Source organism: Rhinolophus ferrumequinum, chromosome 15 (assembly GCF_004115265.2).
Source record: "Rhinolophus ferrumequinum isolate MPI-CBG mRhiFer1 chromosome 15, mRhiFer1_v1.p, whole genome shotgun sequence".
NCBI classification, from domain to species: Eukaryota; Metazoa; Chordata; class Mammalia; order Chiroptera; family Rhinolophidae; genus Rhinolophus; species Rhinolophus ferrumequinum.
The window spans coordinates 47,994,445-48,017,413 of record NC_046298.1 but is presented as its reverse complement, the minus strand read 5'-3'; the positions used below and the strand labels follow the sequence as shown (position 1 = coordinate 48,017,413).

General features: G+C 46.6%; 1 protein-coding gene across 3 annotated transcripts; it reads right to left on the bottom strand.

The window, feature by feature from the left end:
- Window positions 1-4,184: 4,184 nt before the first annotated feature.
- Window positions 4,185-14,596, bottom strand: LOC117035533 (leukocyte-associated immunoglobulin-like receptor 1). Of its 3 annotated transcripts, none has more exons than XM_033129443.1 (9): window positions 14,391-14,596; window positions 13,103-13,304; window positions 12,618-12,653; window positions 11,044-11,358; window positions 5,931-6,041; window positions 5,792-5,834; window positions 5,676-5,713; window positions 5,436-5,476; window positions 4,185-4,892 (listed from the first exon to the last, which is right to left on the bottom strand). In XM_033129443.1, the coding sequence occupies exons 2-9, from the start codon at window positions 13,248-13,250 to the stop codon at window positions 4,746-4,748; spliced, it is 879 nt and encodes a 292-aa protein (XP_032985334.1). In that variant the 5' UTR covers window positions 13,251-13,304; window positions 14,391-14,596; the 3' UTR covers window positions 4,185-4,745. The 3 variants fall into 3 exon arrangements, with proteins under 3 accessions (XP_032985334.1, XP_032985335.1, XP_032985336.1); XM_033129444.1 differs by having other exon boundaries at window positions 13,103-13,196; XM_033129445.1 differs by having other exon boundaries at window positions 12,618-12,707; window positions 14,391-14,595.
- Between the last annotated feature and the right edge of the window lie 8,373 nt (window positions 14,597-22,969).

Sequence of the window (22,969 nt, the reverse complement as noted above, 5' to 3'; positions counted from 1 at the left end):
TGGTGGCTGAGCTAGCAAGCAAATAGTGCAGTTAGCACGGCAGATTGCAGTTAGCAAGTGAGGTTGGTTGGCATAAAAGCACACGGCAGATTGCGGATAGTGTGGCTCCTGCTTCCTGTGTCTCCAAACCAGCCTCCAGTGAGACTATAGTGGTGTGACTCTCCTACCTATGGCTCCGTGGGTGTTCCTTTTTGCCCTCACCATGTCCTGCGTTCTTATGTGGGGAGCGGGACCAGAGACCCCACATGACACCCTGCATGACAAATACACTAATAGTTTGTAACCCAAGAAAACAAACGTAACAACTACAGTTAGGAAGCAGATCTCTGGAGGAAATTCACCTTGAGTACAAACGGAAAATTAAAGATCAGTACGAATTAAAATTGAGTAGGGAGGCCGGCCACCCACCCTCTCTAACTCAGGATAGAAACCTCCCGGCTAGTGAGATGCAGCCTGTCCTGAGGGCAGGACAGTGAGCCAGGCCCCCCCACCGGGCTGCACCCCTTGCCACTTAGAGCTGGCTGACTTTGGACATGTCAGTTAATGTTCCAGCCTTTTGTTTTTTTTTCCCAGTAAAATGGAGAAAAGAGTAGTACGTGTTGTAGAGAGTTTGTAAAAAGATTCAATGTGCTAATAATGTCTGCATAGAACTAAAATAGCAATTGCACCGTTGTAAGATCTGGCTGAGGTTTTGATGAACTTTAAAGAATAGTCTTTTAATATATAATACCATTTTAAACGCCAGGCCTGTAACAGGCGTGCAGGTTTTTACTTTTTCTATTAAAAAAAGGACACAAAATGTAATCAGAACGAGAAGTTGGCGCCCCCTAGCGGTTCTCAGTGTAACGTTCCGTTTTAATCTGACGGCGCTGTGGGTCTGACCCGCTATGTGGCAGGAGACAAAGACACGTCCAAACCACAGCGGGCCCAGAGCTCTCCTGGCGATGCGGGACGTGGTGGTACAGATCCAGAATGTTTCTTTGTGCAGCCTTGTTTAAGCTCTGCAGCAATCAGCAATGTTATCCGGTAACCAAGTGGACAGTTGTGGGTGGGAGCTAAATCTGTGTGAACAGACATTAAGAAATAACACAAGTCTGGTGAACACACAATGGGATTTATAGATGATGTAATATAGAATTGTACACCTGAAATCTATGTAACTTTACTAACAATTGTCACCCCAATAAACTTTAATTAACAAAAGAAAACGCAAAAGAAAGAACACAAGCCAAGACTTAAGAAATCCAAAATGGTGGAATAGAAATACACACACACACACACACACACACACAAAATAAATAAATAAAGAAAGAAAGAAAGAAAACAAGTTCTTACCACAAAAACCCAGGAAAATATAAGATATAAATAACCAAATGTGTGCATACATATATACACACACGTATGTGTACTGTAATTTTATGATGCTCTGACCCAGAGAGAATCAAACTAAATAAACTACATTTCAAGGAAAAAAAAATAACAGGGTCATGGGAAAGGGAGGAGGGATGTGTTCACGTCACAACCCCATGGTCAGTGATCCAGGGCTCAGGGAGGCATGAGGGCGGCTCCCACGTGTGGGATTCAAGAGGCCTGGGCGGACTTGACACCATGTAATGTGGGACAGAGGTGAAGAGCTGATTCAGGAAAACGGGGGAATCTGTTTTGTGCACCCCACAAAGATGGGAGCTCTGGGCCAACAGCCCCCCAAGGCAGCCACACCCCTTCTCTGGACCAAGGCTTTCTCACTGTCAGAATGTGTGTGATTAGCAGAGCGTCACTACTGCAGCCAATGGACCCCAAAATCTAATGACTCGCTTGGGAGACAAGGTTTAAAATACTGTGATTAATAGGAAATTGGAGGGATGGGCTGACAGATCAGCTGACAATGGCCATTGAAGACAGTCTGTTACTCACAGTTCCCGGGAGGAGGGGACACTCAGGAAGCACCAGTGTTGGTCAGTAGCGGGGGAGGGGAAATCACAGGGAAGGGCCTGTGATGTGGTTTCCAGAAGAAGAAACGGGCAAGACAGGGTACATGGGCTTAGGGATGTCTGGTTTGATTGTTTCAGAGGGCTGTGCAGTGCAAGGGTTGATGCCGGTTGTCTGGTACCTGAACGTGGGGTGATAACCGCCGGCAGATCACGGCCCAGAGTGTGGCAGCCCCACAAAGGAGGTGGTGGGGATGTGGGCGAAAGATTGGCTGGTTTATATCTGAAAAGTGACTCCAAGAAGAGGTCACTTGCTCGGGGGCGGGGGGCAATGAGGGAGGCAGGAGGCCAATGCAAAGTGACTCGGGCGTGTCACAGGGTCCTCTAGGACAGGGCGTGTCTGGCATGTACCTGTCGGACAGATGTTAAAGCATCAAGTTTACAGACACCTGAAACGTGGCGAATCCAAACGGGAACAGAGGCTCTGCTGCATAGTCATCCTGGGAACCAGGTGCCACCTCCTATGTGAGGTTTCCAGGGTCACCCTGGACATTAGTATCCACTAGCAAAGGGAAGAGCCGTGAGGACCTTATGTGGAGGGTTTTATGGGCCAGGGCTGGAAGCAGCTGCATCGCTCCTGCTCACACACTGGCTAAAATTCACCTCTGGACACGCCCAACTGCCAGGGAGGCTGGAAAGGTGGTCTCGCTGGAGCCCAGGAGGGAGGACACCATGCTGGTGAGCAGTCCTGTCACACAGCGCCCCTGGGGGTGAGTATTTCCCCTCTCCACTGCCTCCTACCCAGCCTCCTCTTACATGGGAGAAGGAAACATTCCTGCAGGAGAAAGTCAGAATTCACAGAGAAGTGCTCAAGCCCAGAGGAAGCCCATGGACGGACACAGTGCTGAGCACGGACACCCACTCAGGTAGACGGAATAATGTCCCCCAGAGGTGTCCAAGTCTGATCCCTGGGACCAGCTGGTGTGTTACCGTATGTGGCCAAGGGGTCTTTGCAAGTGTGATTGAGTCAAGGATATGGAGATGGGAGACCCTGGATTACCCAGGTGGGTCCAATGTCATCGCCAGGGTCCTTATGAGAGGGAGGCAGGAGGGTCAGAGACAGAGGGAAGGAGATGTGATCATGGAAGCCGGAGTCCTAGTCAGAGAGGAGTGTTTGAAGAAGCTGCAGTGCTCCTGGAGGATGGAGGAAGGGGGCACAAACCAAGGAACCACTAGAAGCTGCGAAAGATAAGGAGATGGATTCTCTCTGGAGCCTCCAGAGGGAGTGCAGCCCTGCGGACACCTTGATTTTGGCAAGTGAAACTGATTTCAGACTTCTGATGTTCTGACCAATAGGACAATAAATTGTGTTGTTTGAAGCCACTAAGTGTGTGGTAATTTGTTACAGCAGCCACAGGCAATTAATACTCTCATTGTAGGGGAGGAGTTTACTGCCAGCTTATTGGGAAGAACAGCATCCAATCCCAGACTTGGAGGGCAGTGGCCAGGTGAGGGGTGAAGGTCAGTCAGATCAAGGACAGTGTCCGAGAGCTGGGTGGGTGCTGTTGTGTTTGGAGAATGCATGGCGTTGGTGGGGATGAACCCAGGGTGTGGCTGGGAAGTGGGAACTGCCATGTTCCTCCGAGTGGGCTAAAGGCCTCAGGGCCGCTCCTGTGCAGTCGTGGCCTTGCCAAACCCTTGCCCAGTTCACACATGTGTCCATGAGTGTGCACGGGCGCATGTGTATGTATGTGTTTGTACAGTGTGTGCATGCATGCATTCATGGGTGTGTGCATGTGCATGTGCATTTGTACCAGTGTGTGTATGCATGTAGGTGTGTGTACATGTGTGTGCGTGCATGCATCCATGGGCATGTGCAAGTGTATGTTTATACAGTGTGTGCATGCATGTTTGTGTGCACTCGTGCATTCATGGGTGTGTGCATGTGTGTGTGTGCATCTGTTCCAGTGTGTGCATATGTGTAGGTATGTGTACGTGTGTGAGTGCATGCATCCATGTCCATGTGCATGTATGTGGGGTGGGTGGGGTGTACACTCTGCACCTTCACCAGCCACACATCCCCTCAGACGTCTCCCTCACTCATCCCCGAGACCCACACTCAGATCGGAAAACACCAATGACTTTTTTTCTGTCTTTTTTCCCTCACTAAGTTTTGAGCATCTGTGAAGGCAGAGACTGGGGAAGAAGTACCTGTGTACCCCGTCTCCTCATGCAGAGCTGCTGTGGTTGGGTCTGTGAAAGCATTTATTGATGAACAAGGTGAAGCAGGATTCAGGAAAATGGGGCCCCAGCTATGAGTTGCACAAGTATAGCCCAGGTTCAAAGTCAAAAACTGGACTCGAGGAAGGTCTTCAGAGTCAGCTGAGAAGAAAATGGTTAAAACAGTCTCTGGGGAAGTTGGGGATTCACAGGGCATGTCTGGAATCAGCTGGGTGACTGTAGGACTGTATCTGTGTCTCTGGAAACAGCCAAATGACTGCAGCTGGGTGCCTGGAAACTGCTGGACAACAGTAGCTGGGTGTCTGGAAACAACCAGCACCTGTAGCTGGGTCTCTGGAAACAAGTGCTACATGGGGGTTCCAAGGAGCTGGTTGATCCTAGGAGGGGCTGCCTGGTTAATGAATCTCCTAGATGTTGATTAGGTCTCCAGACTCCAGCTCTTGTCTCCAGGAGAACTGACTGGAGGACATTCCAGGAAGGGATGGTTTCATAGGGAAGCCCTCCAAGTGGCTACTTTAGACTTTTTCAAGAGCGACTTCCTGTGTCTCTAGGTGCAGAATACACGTGGGCCTGAGATCAGCGTCTGGCAAGGGCTGCGTATGTGTTGGAATCAGCCGTGGGCTCCGTGGCCTGTGGGGACACAGCTCTGGCCGCCCTCAGTGTGAGGGCCCGGTGGTCCAGCTGGGCATATGTCACCTCCTGGGTGTCTCCTGCAGCAGGGCTCTGAGGTGAGAGGGGCCGAGAGTGAGAGGAGGGCACTGTGGGAAGGGAAGATGGTGGCAGCCAGCCTCCAGGTGCACCCCCTGCCCCTGTGATTCCACCACTGTGATGAATCACCATTGTGTAGACCCTTCCACGTGGAATCAGACTTGGTCTGTGTGACCAATAGATACAGCAGAAGTGAGGAATGTCACCTCCATGGAGAGGCCACAAAAGACATTGTGGCTTCTGTCCTTCCCTCTCTGGGATCCCACCCTTTGTCGGAGGCCAGCTGCCATGGAGAAGCTCGTGGGAAGAGGAACTGAGGCGTCCTGTCCACAGCCCTAAGAGTACTCTGTCTTGGCAGTTGAACTTCTGGCCCCAGTCAAGCCTTCAGATGAATGCAGCCCTGGTCATCATGACAGCAACTTCATGAGAGACCATGAGCCAGAACCACCCAGCAAATCCACTTCCAAATTTCTAGTCCAAGAAACAGATAATTTTGTAAAGCTGCTAAAGTTGGGGAACTTGGTTACATAGCAGAAGGTGACTAATACAAGGACTTACCGGGGTGTCCTTCTCAGGAAGTTTATCAACTGTGGCAATATCTGGAGGGGAAAGGACAATGGTCAGTTCTCTGGGGTGGAACTTGAAAGGCAAATTTGCCTGAAACCTCACAGGTTCAGATTTCATCCCCGACCTCATCTGTACATGCATCACAGAATATTCCCAAATGTCCTCCTCCCCCCATTACATCTTGAATGGCACTGAATGCCTACTCCCCCTCTCCCAGGCCTGTCCCGTTACCTGGTGTCCTCTCTACGATGTCAGCAGCTGGGCTGAGCCTGTGTGGAAAGAACAAGTGAGCACAGGGGGCTCCTGGAGAAAGAGGACTGGGCGGGGGGTCGTGCCCAGGGCCTCACCTCTCCTGGGGCCTCTGCTCCTCACCCTTGTTGCTGAGGGGCCCTGAAGACAGTCAGAAGTGTGAATTAGGAGGGGGGCTGAATTCCCAACACCCCAAAGAGCCCGCCCAGGTCACCCCACCCTGACCCTGAGACCTACCGTGTTTTTTCTGATGCTGACGGTGGAGTAAGAGGAAGACCAGGAGGAGAAGACAAAGGAGGAAGGCCACGGAGACCCCAGTGAGAACATAAACGTACTGTGTCGGCAGGCCTGGGGAGGAGGGGGTTGGAACCAGAGAATCAACACTGCATGCACTGATTGAGTACCTACTGCATGCCAGGCGTATGCTGGGTGCTTGTCATGTACACACACACATATACAATCTCTCACGAGCACGGAAGTCCTGCAACATGGGAATCACTATTCTCATGTTACAAAACCGGGGTCCTGAATGCTGACATCCTCTGCCAACAGGGCATTGACAGAACTGGAATCTGACCAACACCAAAGCCCACTCTTTGCCCCCCGTCCCCAAGAGGCACACACCAGGTCCATGGTCCGTGATCACTCACCGTGATTGTTACTGTCACATGAACGTGTCTGAGTGTCTCTTGGGGTGAGGAATCAGGAGGACACGGGTCAAAGGCCCAAGCTGGACAGAGGAGGCTCTGAGTCTCCCGGTCCTCCCACAGGGGTCTCAGAGCCTTAGCTGCACCTACTGCATTTCAAGGGCTCAGTGGTCACACCTGGGTAATAACATTCTCACTGAATGGCACAGACATACATTTCCTTTCTGCAGAAGGTTATGTGGGAAGCACTGCCCTCCACCCTTTGGCATCTCATACAGACCGACACTCAGTAGGAATGGGGAGTGGGCACCTCCCTTTGCTGACCTCCTTCTGGGTTCCCAACCCCAGTGCAGGAACCCCAGCTCGGATTTCTTGTTTATCACAACGGCCTCTGATGAGGGTGGAACTGCCCTTCTGTGAGTGAGGCAGTCAGACCGGACATCCTTGTGTTGCCCCTGCAGGTAGCCGGTGAGTTCATGGAGCACCAGCCACGGTCTGGTCTTGCCACATGTACTGTACATCCATCACCTCCTTTACCATTCACCTCCTCTGCACAGTGCGCATTACCTCGTATTTCACAGGTGGTCAGACGGAGGTCCTGGGGGCTCCTCCACACACAGGGTTGGAGCCTCCGCGGTCCCTTTCTTGGAACGAGCTCCCACCCCTCCCACTGGTCCAGGGGCTGAATTCTCAATATGCTTTAAGAAAGGCAGGAAACTTCACCTCCCTGAGTGCCCTTCTGTCAGCACCTTGTGCTCGGTCCACAATCCAGGACCCAGCCACTATTCTATACATTGCTGCCTGGGCTTCCTTTTATGATTTTCACCACAATTTAAAATTATATGTATGTGCAATATATGTGCAATATGTATGGTACATTACAATGTATTTATATAGTTGTATTATATATTATATAAATATTTTAATATGCAATTATAATAAATATATATTGAAAATTATGTGATTTAAATTATATATGTATAATTTAAATTACATGTAATTTAAAAGAACTTACAGTATATATAATAGAAAATATATCAATTACACGTTTATTATATAATATATGGTAATATTTATGTTAACATTTACATATGTTAATTTTAGTGATGCATAATAAAATGTATAACATAATATATAATAATGTACTTTATATTCATTTGAAATGACATATGAATGCATTTTATTATATTAATTACATTACTCATATTTTGTTACTATACAATGTAAATATATACCCTAACATAATGTAAATTATAGATCTGAAATTTTGCATTGTAAATTGTATATTTATAGATAAATTCCCCAGAGAGGGTTTGCTGGGTCATATGGTAATTCTATTCTTAATTTTTTGAGGAACCTCCACACTGCCTTCCATAGCGGCTGCACCAGTCTGCATTCCCACCAACAGTGTATGAGGGTTCCTTTTCTCCACAGCCTCTCCAACACCTGTTACTATTTGTCTTGTTGATGATAGCCATTCTGACTGGGGTGAGGTGCTATCTCTCTTCGGTTTCTATTTGCATTTCTCTGAGGATTAGTGGTGTTGAGCATCTTTTCACATGTAACTTTGCTAACCATTGCCACCCCAATAAACGTCATTTAAAAACTTATGTATTTGTATTTGCACATGTATACATATATGCATTTTTTTGCCCATTATAAATGATTCTCCCCATTAAAGTTGGGAGGACAGGGACCATTTCTCCTCATTCACCATGAGCATCAAGCCCACAGCAAATGGGCGTCTGGTGCAGATGGGGTGACAAGAAAATATTAGCTCAATATTAATACGAGCCTTTTCCGATGCTCCTGTTTGGTGGGAACCCATTTAAGTGCCGTGTCCTGTGTAAATGACCCCCTGTGTCCCCTAAACAGCATTCAGGACCCTTCGAGGGGGGTCCTTCATCGTGTAGGTGACTTGGTCGCTGTTCAAGCATAACCATCAAGGGGGCCCTTCTCTCCCCTAATGTTGGAGTTTGGAAGCTGAGCTACCAGTCCCTCTGTCCCTCTATCCCTCTGTCCCTCTATCCCTCTGTCGGTGCAGGGTAGGACCCTGCCCACAAGGGGGCGACGCAGAGCCGCAGACAAACCCTGAGGTCTGGGCTCTGTTCAGCCCCTTCAGAGCCTTGTGCCTTTGGGCAAGAAACTTAAACTTCGTTTCTGCACATCCAAAGAAGCGGGGCTCTTAGGGGTCAGACGAGGACCTCCCACATCGGCTGTTGTTGGCATAACAGCTTTCACAGAGCCTGACACAGAGTTAGTCAAACATGTTAGTGCTGTTGTCTTGGTCCAAATGAATGTTAGTGACACCCAGTGTCCTGCGGGTGGCAGCCCCCTGCTGTGGCCCTTCACAGTCCCTAATCCTAGCCTAGGGCAGAGGGCTGGGCCCCGGAGCCTGAACCCCAGCACAGAGGCATCCCCCACCACCCCCAAACCTCTCCAGGCCGAGGTCTCTTCTCACCAGCGGGGGGGGGGGGGGGGGGGGGGGAGGGGCGCTGTGTGTGTGAGGGGCGCGGAGCTGCCGCCTGTGGTGACTCCTGTGAACAGGGGCAGGAGAAGGGTTGAGGTATGTGAGGGCTGCCTGGGGTCCTCCCACTCAGCCTCGTAAAGGGGAAATTCCGTAAATCTATAACATAATGAGACTTAGCCAGTTTGCAGTTTAACTCACTGCATAGCCTGCTGTCTTGCCACCTGCTATTAGACTTAGTTTGTTTGCAGTTTGATCCATCCTGATGTTCATCCGTTTGCTCTTTGTTTCTCCCCTCACTGATTAACTGAAGAACTCTGTTTGTTCCCTTTCTCAAGGCTACACATGCCTCATTAATTAACAACATCCTAAGCCAAAGAAAGCAATTTTTTAATCCCCAGGCACCCGGACACCAGACACTGGAATCCAATCTACAACTTCTTACAGTTTTTACTGGTGACAACATTAAAGTCCCCAGACCTTGATAGCTGAGTCTGAGTCTGGAGATAACATCATCTTCAAGCAGAACAGACCCCAGGAAGGATGTCAGCCCTCAAACCTGCCTGACCAACTCCCTCTTTCCCATGTAAAAAAAAGCTAACCTGCAGTTAGTGCAGCTGTCCACTCTCAGACTCTGGACTCTGCCCCAGCGACACCCCACCCCGCCCGTGTTTCTCTCCTCACAACTTGTGGCAGCGTCATCTTTGGACACTGCCGTGGGCATTCTCTCTCTGCCCTAACTTTAATAAAAACTTCCTTTGTAGAGTCTGTGAATGCTTTCACCTTTTGTGAATGACCAGGGGTTAATTCCACACCACAACAAGCCTGGCCCCTCTGCACACTGAATGTCCACTCACAGGACACATCTGGCCGTCACTCAGTCCCAAAAGACAGCCTGAGATTCCTGATAAATGGAGCGGAGTAGGAGACAGGGAAGGCCCCCTCTGCTCTACACATCATCTGTGCTTCCCTTTATGACATTCACCACAATTTAAAACTACACACACATACACACACACACACACACACACACACACATATTCAGACAATTAAGTTTGCAAAATCATCCCAGAAAAAGTGCTACATGTCTCATTGCCTAATATCACTATGGGCATCTTCTAAGTACTCCCCTTGGGAAGCTACGCACCGACGACAGTGCCTAGTCCACCCTTCTAAGCAATTTTGGAACTCTTTTTCTGGAATGGCCATCAGAGCTGTCATCGTATTACCCCTGATGTCCTGAATGTCATCAAAATGTCTTCCTTTCAATATTTCCTTTACCTTCGGGTAAAGAAAGAAGTCATTGGGGGGCAGATCAGGTGAGTCAGGAGGATGTTCCAATACCAATACAGTTATTTGTTTACTGGCCAAAAACTCCCTCACAGACAGTGCTGTGTGAGCTGGTGCATTGTCGTGATGCAAGAGCCATGAATTATTGCGAAAAGTTCAGGTCGTCTAACTTTCTCACAGGGCCTTTTCAACACTTCCAAATAGTACATTTGGATAACTGTTTGTCCGGTTGGTGTAAATTCATAATGAATAATCCCTCTGATATCAAAAAAAGGTTAGCAACATCGTTGCAACAAGTTCACGAACTTAATTGTCATACCTTGGTGTATCTATATCATATATATATATATATATGCTGGGCTGGGGGGTGGTCACCCCTCTCACCTCCCATCACCATGCTCCTCTTGAACCCCCAGATTCAGCAAGAAACAGCTCCTCTGAGTCCCCGGGAGGACTGGAGCGGGGTCAGAACGCCTCCTTTGGACGCTGAGTTCAGACCATCTCGGGCACTGACCACAGACAGGGAAGGAAAGCATCAGCCCAAAGGGGCCCGAAAGCACTTCCTACCCTGGTTAGGGCCCCCCTGGACATGTGGCCTGAGCCCCCCACAGAGTGAGGCTCAGTGGGAAGGAGGGTTTAACACCATCCTGAGCAAAAGGACACATGTTCCCTTGAAGGGGGTCTGTCCCCACCTGATCTCTGGAAGCCCACTCCCCACCCAGACCAGCAGGGCCAGCTCCCTGCCCTCCCCGATGCTGGGCTGAGTGTCAGGCCATCATGGTGCCCAGATGGGGCCAGGACTCCAGGGCCCTGAGCCGGGTGTGAAGGCTGAGGAACATGTGTGCAGATGGGCAGGGGAGCCAGAGGGCTGGTGGTCCCCAGGAGGGCAGAGAGCCTGTGGACAGAGGACACAGCTGGGGCCAGTGTCCAGTGACCTGGGACAAACCTGAGGGCAGAGCGGGGACTTCCTCATCTGTCAGCACCAGTTCCAGGGCCTCACTGCGCTCAGACCAGCGGTACCGTTTCCTATATTCACAGCGATAAGGCCCAGCAGTGATGTCACTCACTGCGCGGATGGGGAATCGGGCCTCCGCTCCCGGTGATCCATGTTGAGACGTGATTTTCTGATCCGTGTATGCAGATCTATGCTCCAGGCGGAATAGGTCAGCCCCAGCAGGGCCCCGGCACAGGATAGTCACAGGCCGCCCTCGGGGGACCACAGGGCCTGGCTGGGCTCTGATGGAGGGTGCGGGCAGGAGCCCTGGGAGGAAGCAGAGCAGGACCTCAGGTGCGTTCTGAGGAAATCACCACACCTCACAATTCACCCATTTTAAGTGTGTTCAATGTGTTTAGCAACTGTACAGAGTGGTGCATCCATCACACTCCAATTTTAGAACATTTCCATTATCCTCCCCCGCAAAACCCCCTCTGCCCATTCTAGGTGGGTGTGAATTCTCATCACTGCAGAGTTATTTCCCCACAAGACACAAGGACCCCGAGTCTTGGTCACATCTTGGACTTTTCTAGGGTGGAGAGGTAGGTGTCAGAGCAGCCTGGGGGCCCGGTGAAATCTCCCTGCCCTCGGCCACTTTCTAGGGAGACAAAGAGGGCTGGGAGGAAGGCACAAGATGAGGACGACCAGGTCATTGGGGCGACAAAGGAAGCAGGAGTCTGAGTCAGTAGGAATGATCTGGGCCTCCTGTCTCCAGGGCAAGTCCTCTGTGCAGCGCCCACCTCTGTTCCCTCTGTATTGTCAACCTTCTCCTCAGCCTTATTTCCATTTCCTTATTTTTGAGGCTTTTGAAAAACCCATGAGTCTCTAGGCTGGGGTAGGGGGTGGGGAGGAAGAGAGGCTTTGTAGCCCTGAAACAGGAAGATGGCATCAAACTTATACAGTCCGGGATAGAGACAGGCAGGAGCTGACAAAAGTTCATTCATTCATTCATTCATTCATTCATTCTGTCTTTCATCCATGTCTCACTTCCTATCTCCCCAGTCATTGATGACCTCCATGTGCCATTGGGTCCACAAACACGAGAAACACGCACACAGTCCCTGCCTTTGTGGGCTGAAAGACAGAAGCTGATTAAAGAATTGTGCAAATCCACAGCTACGCACTGTGATACGTGCCCGCGGGTGAGTGTGGGAATCTCGAGGCGGGTGGAGGCAGAGCTGACCTCCTCTGGGAGTCAGAGGGAAGAGACATTGAGCTGACACCCCAGGGCCAAACGTGAATTACCCAAGCTGAGCGATAGGGGGCGCCGGGCACTCAACAGGGAGATGTCACCTGGGGAGGAGGCCAGGGTCTAGCGGAGAAAATGGTGTTTGTGAAAGTGAAAGAAAGCCAAAGTTTCTGCAGATAAGTGAGTCAGGCCGCGTGAGGACAGACAGTGCAGACAAAGAGATCTGTGGGTCTCATTTTATCTGAAGATAAACCGTGAGAGGACTCTAGGGAAAATAATATTGTGCCTGAAACTAAAATATATATATGAAAAACGAAATTTATAAATGTAGACTCACCATTTTGCATGTGAATCATCTGGCCCAGACAGAGCACTGGAAGAGAAGCTCTAGTGAGGAAAACGCCCAGCCCCTGGTTTCCTCACAGGGCTGCGATCAAGGGGCATTTGATGGAGCCGGAAGGGAGCCCTCATAGCTTCCAAACCGCCGTCCTCAACATTACATCTAAGCACAGTCTTTCTCCTTGCTCTGAAAGTCTCAAGATAAACCCCCAATCTCCTCTTCCAAACAGGTACTCCTTCCCCAGTCCTTCTTCCAGTCTGAACTAGTCCCCATACCCAGATACCAGCTTCTAGGGCTGAACCTTCCATGGTCAGACTTAGGTCTGGGCCAGAGCTGAGGGGGCAGACCCCAACGGGACCACTTTGCTCCCCCAGGGTCCCAGAGTCTCCTGGACTGGACTGAGGACTGAACAAGGACACAGACCCTTCCCCAAGTCCCACGCCCTCTGTCCCTGGAACGCTGCCCCTCCATTCCAGACTCACCGAGGCCCAGGACGGTGGTGGGGTGAGGGGCCATGGCCAGGCCCTCCTGCCAGTGCCGTCCTGGAGCCAGTGGGTGCAAGGACGGAGCCTGCAGCTGACGCAAGAGGACAGGATGTGTTGGCCGGGGGCCGTCTTGGAGTTTCCACATCAACTACCTCACCCAAAGGGGAAGCACACTCTCCCATCCTTTCCACTCCTCCTGCTAAGGAGACAGAGGGAGGGTCTTGGCTTCCATGTCTCTCCTCCATGCTCAAGTGAGGCCGATCTCATCTCCAACGAACCCCCTGGGTGTGGACCTCATTGTCATCTACCAGACAAGGAAGAGTGTGGATTTGTGCCTCAAAGTGACTTTACCATCAGTCCCAACCCCGTAAACTAACCATCTGTTCTTGGGCATGGCGACGCTCCTTTATGCCGACATGTCCTCATATTTAAAATGGAAGTCTGAACTCTCCCTCCAAGCATTTAATGTTATGATACGTGTTAAATTCCCAGCAAGGCACAGAGTGCACTGAAAATGTCCTACTAACACGGGCTCTATCCCCACCTTCTCCCAGTGGCATTAGAACCAGAGGAATAGGTGGCCCATCAGCATATGAGAATCCTAACGGCATTGATCAGTCTGGGGAGAGACCTTGGGACCTGGCCCTGGGGTTGGGGCCAATGGGGCACCCAGCTGGGTGCTGGGATGAAAGGCCGGACCAGGCTGGTGATGGCGTTTGTGCATCACAGAACTACAATGACAATCACATTGCAATATAAATGCATCAAATCTATACCTTGTACACCTTAAACTTACACAATGTTCTATGTCAATCATATCTCAATTTTAAAAAAAAGATGAGTTAGCATCAGAATAGTTGAAATATTCCAGAGATACACTGGCATGGTCACTCCATGTTGACCAGTCCTCCCTCTGGGATGTGATGGGCCTGCCGTCGACTCTCGTGGGTAGACTGGGTTCTTGAGCTGGACCCTGGACCCATCTGCATGTTACAGCCCTGGGTCTTGTCCTCATTACATGGCGTAACTGATCAGGTCTCAAAGACCCCTGTTTCTGAGCATCCCCAGCTTGGCTCAGCCAAACGGGAGTGTCTGCAGTGGGGTCTACAGGACAGAATCTGACTGGGCCTAGAATATCCATGGATCTCTGCTTTGGGTGTTTCCAGTTCAACTGCAAAGCCCTCCCTAAGCGTCTGTGTTAGCCCACGCCTCTGTGCTCCACTCCTCCTGCTAGAAGAACCTTGGTGTTCAGCCCAGAAAGCACCTAGGGCAGGGGTGGACTCACCTACTTGCATCTGGATCCTCTGGCCTTGATGGAACCCTGGAAGGAAGCCTTCATGACTGGTGATGCCCCTTCATCTGGATCCTGTCGTCTTGGCTGTAACCCTTGGCAGCCTGGCCTGGGTTTGGACAGTGGATGAACTTGGCTTTCCACAGCCTCCCACCCTCAGCTCTGGGTTGTGGAAGGCCACGCCTATAGGACAGGATTTTCCTCTATACCCCTCTCCTCTCATCCCTTTCTGGACTCACTGAGACAACCACATAGGCAACGAATGTGGGAGACGCAAAAGGCTTCGGCTGCACCCAAAGAAGGAGCCAATCCAAACTAGAAAGCTCACAGGATGTGGCGTGCTAGCACGTCACAGTTTAAATAACAACCATACATAAAAGCGAGCAGTTTTCCTCCCCGTCTGTATAGGTCTCTGATCTTCCCAGATTGGAGCAGAGTAGGGAGCACAGCTTTCTGAAATTTTTCTACAGGAGACGCAAGGCCGAGTTAGGCAAACTCATCACCTAATCAGTGCCCAGCACGAATGCATTTGTGCCCCAAGCCTCATATCCCAAATGGTCACATTGTGGTTTTACCAAACTCACATCGAAGCTCAAATATTTTTTACTTTCCTTAACTACAAGGTCTTATTATTATAATACATAATATTCCTCTACCAACTAAATATGTAAATATTTTATTCTTGTAAACTGAAAGGAAACATTTGAAACACACAAATTCAAATGATTATTCCCACTAGAATTTTGACTCAGTGTCACTTACAAAGATATTAATCTTGGGCCGGCTGGTGGCTCAGATGGTTGGAGCTTCATGCTACTAACTCCAAAGGCTGCCGGTTCGATTCCCACATGGGGCAGTGGGTTCTCAACCACAAGGTTACGGGTTTAATACCTCAAGTCCCGCAAGGGATGGTGGGCAGCGCCCCCTACAACTAGCAACGGCAACTGGACCTGGAGCTGAGCTGCGCCCTCCACAACTAAGACTGAAAGGACAACAACTTGACTTGAAAAAAGTCCTGGAACTACACACTGTTCCCCAATAAAGTCCTGTTCTCCTTCCCCAATAAAATCTTTAAAAAAAAATTTTTTTTCCTTAAAAAAAAAAAAAAGATATTAATCTTCTTTATGGAGGTCAATGAATTATTGAATGTACCTTAGAATTCCATTTAATAGAAAAGGATGATACATATAGAAACTATTCCTTGAGGATTTTATAAAAAATCCTCTTATTCATTGGCCAAATAAGATTTCCCTTTCCCTCTCCTCCCTCTTCGTCCCCTCACCCCTCTCTCTCTCGTCATCTATCTATGTAGCTTTCTCTCATGTATCTATATGTGTTTATCATTTATCTGCATCTATCTATTAAACATCATTATTGTCTCTCATCTATCTCTCATTTATCTATATTGTGTTTATATATCAATATCTATGTATCATCTAAGTATCACTTGTCTATCTATCATCTATCTATCTTCTATATCTAGCATCTCTCTCTCTCTCTCTCTCTCTCTCTCTCTCTCTCTCTCTCTCTCTCTCTTTTTCTCTCTCTCTCTCCCCCCCTCCCTGCCTCTCTCCCTCCCTTCCCCCCACTTTCCTCCCTGTTCCCGATTCCTAACCTTTATTTTCCTTAAGGACAGCCCTATAGCTCTGGCCCTTGGATTAACACAATTTTTCCTTGACTTAATGCTACACTCTGTGGTGTGCTGGAGCCAGCCAGCTCAAACCGGCTCCCAAAGCCACGTTCAATAGTGCCCGTTTGTAGCTGGAAATCAGCCGTGATGTGAGTATTTACACTACAGAAATTGTCAAATGCTACGAATCAGATATTTTTTCAGAGAGCTGACTGTTGTACATTTACCACCATGCTGCCGGTCAATGTCCAAAGGCCAATTTAGAGAACATTAAACGGAGCATGTAGAGAAAACCCCTGTGAAATCAACGTCCTTCAGGAGAACTAGAAAACTGATGAAGTCCTATCTGTGTCTTGGTGTACCCCATCCTGCCCCATTCCTTCCTCACCTCGAGTAAACAGCATCTGAAATCTCGTGCTCAATTTCCATTGCCTGTGTGTAGATACAGTGTTACCACATGTGTACAGTATCTGTATGCATGTATGTATGTCCATTGACGTTTTTAACTTTATGACAAAATAAAATGATTTGTTAAATCTTGTCAAATATAGAGTGAGCATGTGCCAATGTTTTATTAATTCATTAATGATGAAATAATCGTTTGGAATTTCTGTCTTTGTCAGATATTTGCCCTTTCCACTGATTTCCTCCTTTCCTGCATTCTTTGTTTCCATAGGTATTATTTTCATTTTTCCGGAAATTTTATGCTTTTGGCACCCGTCTGTTGGTGGTGAATACAGCTTTTTGTTGCCTGAAATGTCTTTATTTCACCCCCATTGTTGAAGGGTGCTTTCTCTTGTTGTAGAGTTCTTGGCTGATACTTTCCTTCTGCTCTTTAAATATAGCCTCACCTGGTTGCTGGCGTTAATCATTTTCGTTGTGAGTAAAATGTAAATCTTATGATTCCTCATTTGAAAATGTGTTCTTTTTCTTTCAGTACTCTTAAGATTTTGTCTTTGTGTTTCAGCAGTTTCACTATGGTGTGTCTCAGGGTGTGTGTGTGTGTGTGTGTGTGTTTGTTGAAATATAACAGACAGAAGATGCCCGTGTCAGAGGCACAACTGGATGAAGCCTCACTACCTGGGCACAGCCATGTCACCACCACCCTGATTCCTAAACGGAACATTTCTAGCTCCCCCTTTATTTGCTTTGCAGCAATTTCTCTCCAAGGGCAATGACTACCCTGAATTCTAACAGCATGGCTTAAATTTGCTTGTTTGTGTTCTTTACATAGATGTGAATACACTCTATTGTCTTTCTGTGTGGTATCTTTTGTTCAACCAAAGGTTTGTGAGATTTATCCACAGTGATGCATGTGGAGGTGTCGGCCATCGATCCTTGTTGTTTTCGAGTATTCTGGTGTGTGAATATCCACAAAGTACACTTTCGTTCTAGTGTTATTGGGCCTTCTTTAGCTTCTAGTTTAGGGTCTGAGGCATAGCGCTGCTTTGGATGTCTTATTGCATACCTCCTGATGAGTGGATATGAGCATTTCTGCTGGAATAAACCTAGGAGTGTAACTGCTGTGTTTCGTGCTGTGCACGTATTCAGTTTTGGTAGATACTGCCAAACATTGTTCAAAGTGACTGTATCAATTTATATCCAGTGCACTTCAGTGTCCTGACTATGCCACATCCTTACCAATTCATCAAGCTGTCACCTTCTTATTTCAGCTACACTGGTGTGGGTAGTGGTATCCTGTGGTTTTAGTTTGCATTTCTCTGATGACTAATGCAATTGGGGACGTTTTCATATGGTTTGGGTTATTTGGATATTTTTTTTATTTTTGCAAAACGTCTATTTGAGTTTTTTTCTTGCTTCCCCATTAAAAAATGGGTTGACTGTTTTTAACTGAACAGTAGGAAGATTTCTGTTTTTTTTGTTATATGTGTGAGTTGTTTGCCAGATACACTCACTGTGAATACCACTCTAACTGAGGTTTCACTCTTTTTTTATTAATTACAGTTTATTGGGGTGACAATGGTTAGTAAAGTTACATAGGTTTCAAGTGTACGAGTCTGTAATACATCATCTATACTCACATTGTGCGGGGGAGTGGGTGGTAGATGAGGGGGAACAGGATTAAATATTTGGGGATGGGAAGTTTCACTCTCTTATTGGCCAATTTTGAAGAACAGAATTTCCAAATCTCATTATAGTGAATTGACCTATATTTCTATTTTATATTTAGTGCTTTCTTTGGTGTTCTGATTGAGAAATAACTGCCTGCAGCAAAGTAGGAAGAAACCCTGTGTGTGCCTCCCACGTCCTGGAGTTCTAACACACAGCATGGTGACTGCAGTCGACAAAATTGTGATGTTACTTCAAAGTTGCTGAGGGACAAGATCTTATTAAATGTCTCCACTACAAAAAACGAAATGACAATTACAGGATGTGATGGAGGTGTGAGCTCACGCTGCGGTGGGAACCGTGTTGCAGTATGTAAGTGCATCAAACCACCATGGTGTTCTCCTGTAAACAGTAACATACACGGGGCCACTTTAACATGGAGCGGGAGTGCCATCCAGAGGAACTGCCTTGGGCGTCTTATGCCTCAAACCTTTGGAATGTTAAAAAAAAAAGGGAGGGGGGCAACAGAAATATGGACTGGGCCCAAAGAAACATTGTGTCCCAAAGAACTGTTTGCCAAGACAACAAGAAAGCAGATATTATCTTATCTTATATTATATTATATTATATTATATTATATTATATTATATTATATTGTATTATATTAGATATTATATTAGTACTAGACTGATGAGTACTGGACTGAAAACTAAAAGCATTGTTTAGAATACCATTGATGGAGACGTCATCAAAATGGCGGTGTGAAGTGAGCCTCTGTAAAGCTCCCCTGGAATTTACAACTACTCGAACAACACTAACTCCACAAAGAACTCCCTGCACAGCACACAGGCAAGACGAAGAGGCCCACTACTGAATTCACCTAAAGGTGAGTGAATTGTGCGAATGGGGAAGGCGGGAAGGTAGAAGTATGGAGACGGAGCCACACGGGCCCAGGAAGCAGACCTAGCTCAGTGCTCCGAGCTCGCTGCATCCCGGAACTACCGCAGCTGCGGGAGAGGGAAGAACTAGGACTGCTAGGGCTCCGCTTATGGCCCACAGGGCTGAGGGGGCAGCATATAACACGGCTGAACCCAACGCTCACGGCAGAGATCTCGCAGCAAAGACTGAGGGAAGAAGGATGAAAACGTGCTTTAAGCCCTCACTGCTGAGCAGAGAACGGAAGCCTTAGGCACTGAGACTAGCCGCCCCCTCCCTGCCCTCCCAGAGCTCGCCCCGCCCCCATGTGCCCGGTCCTAGAAGCAGAACAGTAGCAGTGTCACATCAAAAGAACAGAATATTTGCTGTTCTGAGAACTGTGGTCTGCAGACACAGATTTGCAGCCCAACTAGTTCCGGCAAAGGGGAGGGAGCTGTGGAAGCAGGACTGGCGCTGGTGGTGGTCGCTGCCTTTGTTCTGGGCCACCTCTCACAATCCACCCCACCCCTGGTCCCACCTTACTGGGTGGATCCCTGCAGGAGTAAACAGAACTGCTGAAATATATGGGCTCTTAATCTGGTGCCAGAAGAACTTTGGAACTTCAAAATCTCTCCGCATACCCACACGGACACTGCGCCCTGTGACCCAGGAGAACTATTAACAAAGGAGAAGCCCGTCTCCCAGGGAATCCTCCATTGTATGAGAAGCTTGAATAGTGCAGAGAAAATATAGCACTACCATGTGAGAGAGACAAAAAGGCTGCAGTAGGAGAGAAAATAAAACATTCTACCAACAAGTACTGGAAAACAAAAGAAAGACATCTTCATATCAACCTGTTGCAGAAGCCACTCTGGTATATGTCTAGGAAGAGAAATAATAAATCAGTAATTGCCATGAATAACCAAGGCAACAAGACAGCTCAGAAAGAAGTGAAAAGTCTCCAGAAAAGGAACTTAAAGATATGAAAATATGTGACTTAAATGACAGAGAATTCAAGACTGCAGTTCTCAAAAAACTCAACAGATGCAAGAAAACACAGAAAGGCAGTTTAATGAACTCAGAAACACAGTCAAAGAACAACATGAGCATTTTACAAAAGAGATTGAAATTTTAAAAAAGAACCAAATAGAATTTCTGGAGGTTAAGAACTCAATAGAAGAAATTAAGAATGAAATAACCAGCTTAGGTAGTAGAGTTGACCAGATGGAGGAAAGAATCAGTGATATCGAAGATAGAAACCTGGAAATGACACGGATGGAAGAAGAAAGAGACTTGAGACTTAAAAGAAATGAAAGAACTCTACAAGAACTTTCTGACTCCATCAGAAAGAGCAATATAAGAATAATGGGCATACCAGTAGGAGAAGAAGAGAGAAGGGAACAGAGAACATATTCAAACAAATTGTTGATGAGAACTTCCCAAACTTGTGGAAGAACTGGATCCTCGAATCCAAGAAGCAAATAGAACACCTAATTACCTCAATCCCAACAGGCCTTCTCCAAGGCACATTGTATTGAAGCTGTCTAAAATCAATGACAAAGAAAGAATCCTCAAGGCAGCCAGGAAAAAGAAGACGGTAACCTACAAAGGAAAGCCCATTAGATTATCATCAGACTTTTCAGCAGAAACTCTAAAAGCCAGGAGGGAGTGGAACCAAATATTCAAAATATTGATAGAAAGAAGTTATGAGCCAAGATTAATATATCCAGCAAAGATATCCTTTAGATATGAAGGAGGAATAAAGACATTTCCAGACATACAGAAGCTGAGGAAATTTTCTAATACACGACCTGCACTACAAGAAATACTAAAGGAGGTTATTCGACCACCATCAACAGGGACAATTTGTGGCAACCAAAACATAAAAAAGGGGAGAGTAAAGGCCTGAACCGGAATATGGGAATGGAGAAAGTAAGCGTGCTAAAAGAAAATGGAATACTCTAAATATCAAACTTTCTTTTACATAAACTTAAGGGTAACTACTCAAGAAAAATGCAGAATAGAAATATATACTGTAATAAAAGAAGAAACAGAGGGAAACATCATAGAATACCACCACAGAGAAATAATAGACAACAACAAAAAGGCAAAGAAACAATGGAGACACAGCCTTACCAGAAAACTAAAGATAGAATGACAGGAAATCCTCACATGTCAATAATCACCATAAATGTAAATGGACTGAACTCACCAATAAAAAGGGACAGAGTAGCAGACGGGATCAAAAAACTAAACCCAACCATATGCTGTCTCCAAGAGACACATCTCAGCTACAAGGACAAGCACAGACTCAAAGTGAAAGGGTGGAAATTGAAACTCCAAGCAAATGGTACCCAGAGAAAATCAGGTGTAGCCATAATGATATCAGATGAAACAGACTTCAGGGTGAAAAAGATAACAAGAGACAAAGATGGACATTTCATAAAGGTAAAGGGGACTATACAACAAGGAGACATAACAGTCATCCATATTTATGCCCCCTAATCAGGGAGCACCGAAATATACCAAACAACTACTAACAGAACTAAAGGGAGAAATTTACCGAAACAAATTATACTAGGGGACTTCAATACATCATTGACAGCTATGGATAGGTCATCCAAACAGAAAATAAATAACGAAATAGCAGCGCTAAATGACACATTAGATGAAATGGACATACTTGACATATATAGAGCACTTCATCCTAAAACATCAGACTATACATTCTTTTCTAGTGTACATGGAACATTCTCAAGGATAGACAATATATTGGGACATAAAATCACCCTCAGCAAATTTAAGAAGATTGAAATCATACCAAGCATATTCTCTGATCACAAGGCTTTGAAATTGGATATCAACTGCAAAAAGAAAACAGGAAAAAACACAAATACATGGAGATCACACAACATACTTTTAAAGAACGACTGGGTCAAAGAAGAAATTAGAGGAGAGATCAAAAGATACATAGAAACAAATGACAATGAAAAGACATCCTACCAAAATTTTTGGGATGCAGCGAAAGCGGTTTTAAGAGGGAAATTTATATCATTACAGGCCTATCTCAAGAAACAAGCAAAATCCCAAATAAATAACCTCATGTTAAAACCTTAAAGAACTAGAAAAAGAAGAACAAGTGAAACCCAAGGTCAGCAGAAAAAAGGAAATAACAAAAATCAGAGCAGAACTAAATGAAATAGAGAACAAAAACATAATAGAAAAACTTGATGTGACAAAGAGCTGGTTCTTTGAAAAGATTAACAAAATTGACAAACCTTGGCTAGACTCAGTAAGATAAAAAGAGAGAAGACACTAATTAACAAAATCAGAAATGAAAAAGGGGAAGTTATCACGGACACCACAGAAATATAAAGGATCATCCAAGAACACTATGAAGGACTATATGCCACCAAATTCAATAACCTAGAAGAAATGGACAAGTTCTTAGAAACATATAGCCTTCTGAGGCTGAACCATGAAGAACTGGAAAATCTAAACAGACTGATCACCAGTAACGAAATTGAATCAGTCATCCAAAACCTTCCCAAAAGCAAAAGTCCGGGACCAGATGGCTTCTCTAGTGAATTCTACCAAACCTTCAAAGAGGATCTAATACCAATCCTGCTCAAACTCTTCCAAAAAATTGAAGAAGAGACAGTACTCCCTAACTCATTTTATGAGGCCAACATTACCCTGATACCAAAACCTGGTAGGGACAACACAAAAAAAGAAAACTACAGACCAATATCTATGATGAATACAGATGCAAAAATTCTAAACAAAATTCTAGCAAATCGAATACAGCAATACATTAAAAAGATCATTCATCACGACCAAGTGGGTTCATCCCCGGGGCACAAGGATGGTTTAACATCCACAAATCCATCGATGTGATACATCAAATAAACAAAATAAAGGACAAAGATCATATGATTATATCAATTGATGCATAAAA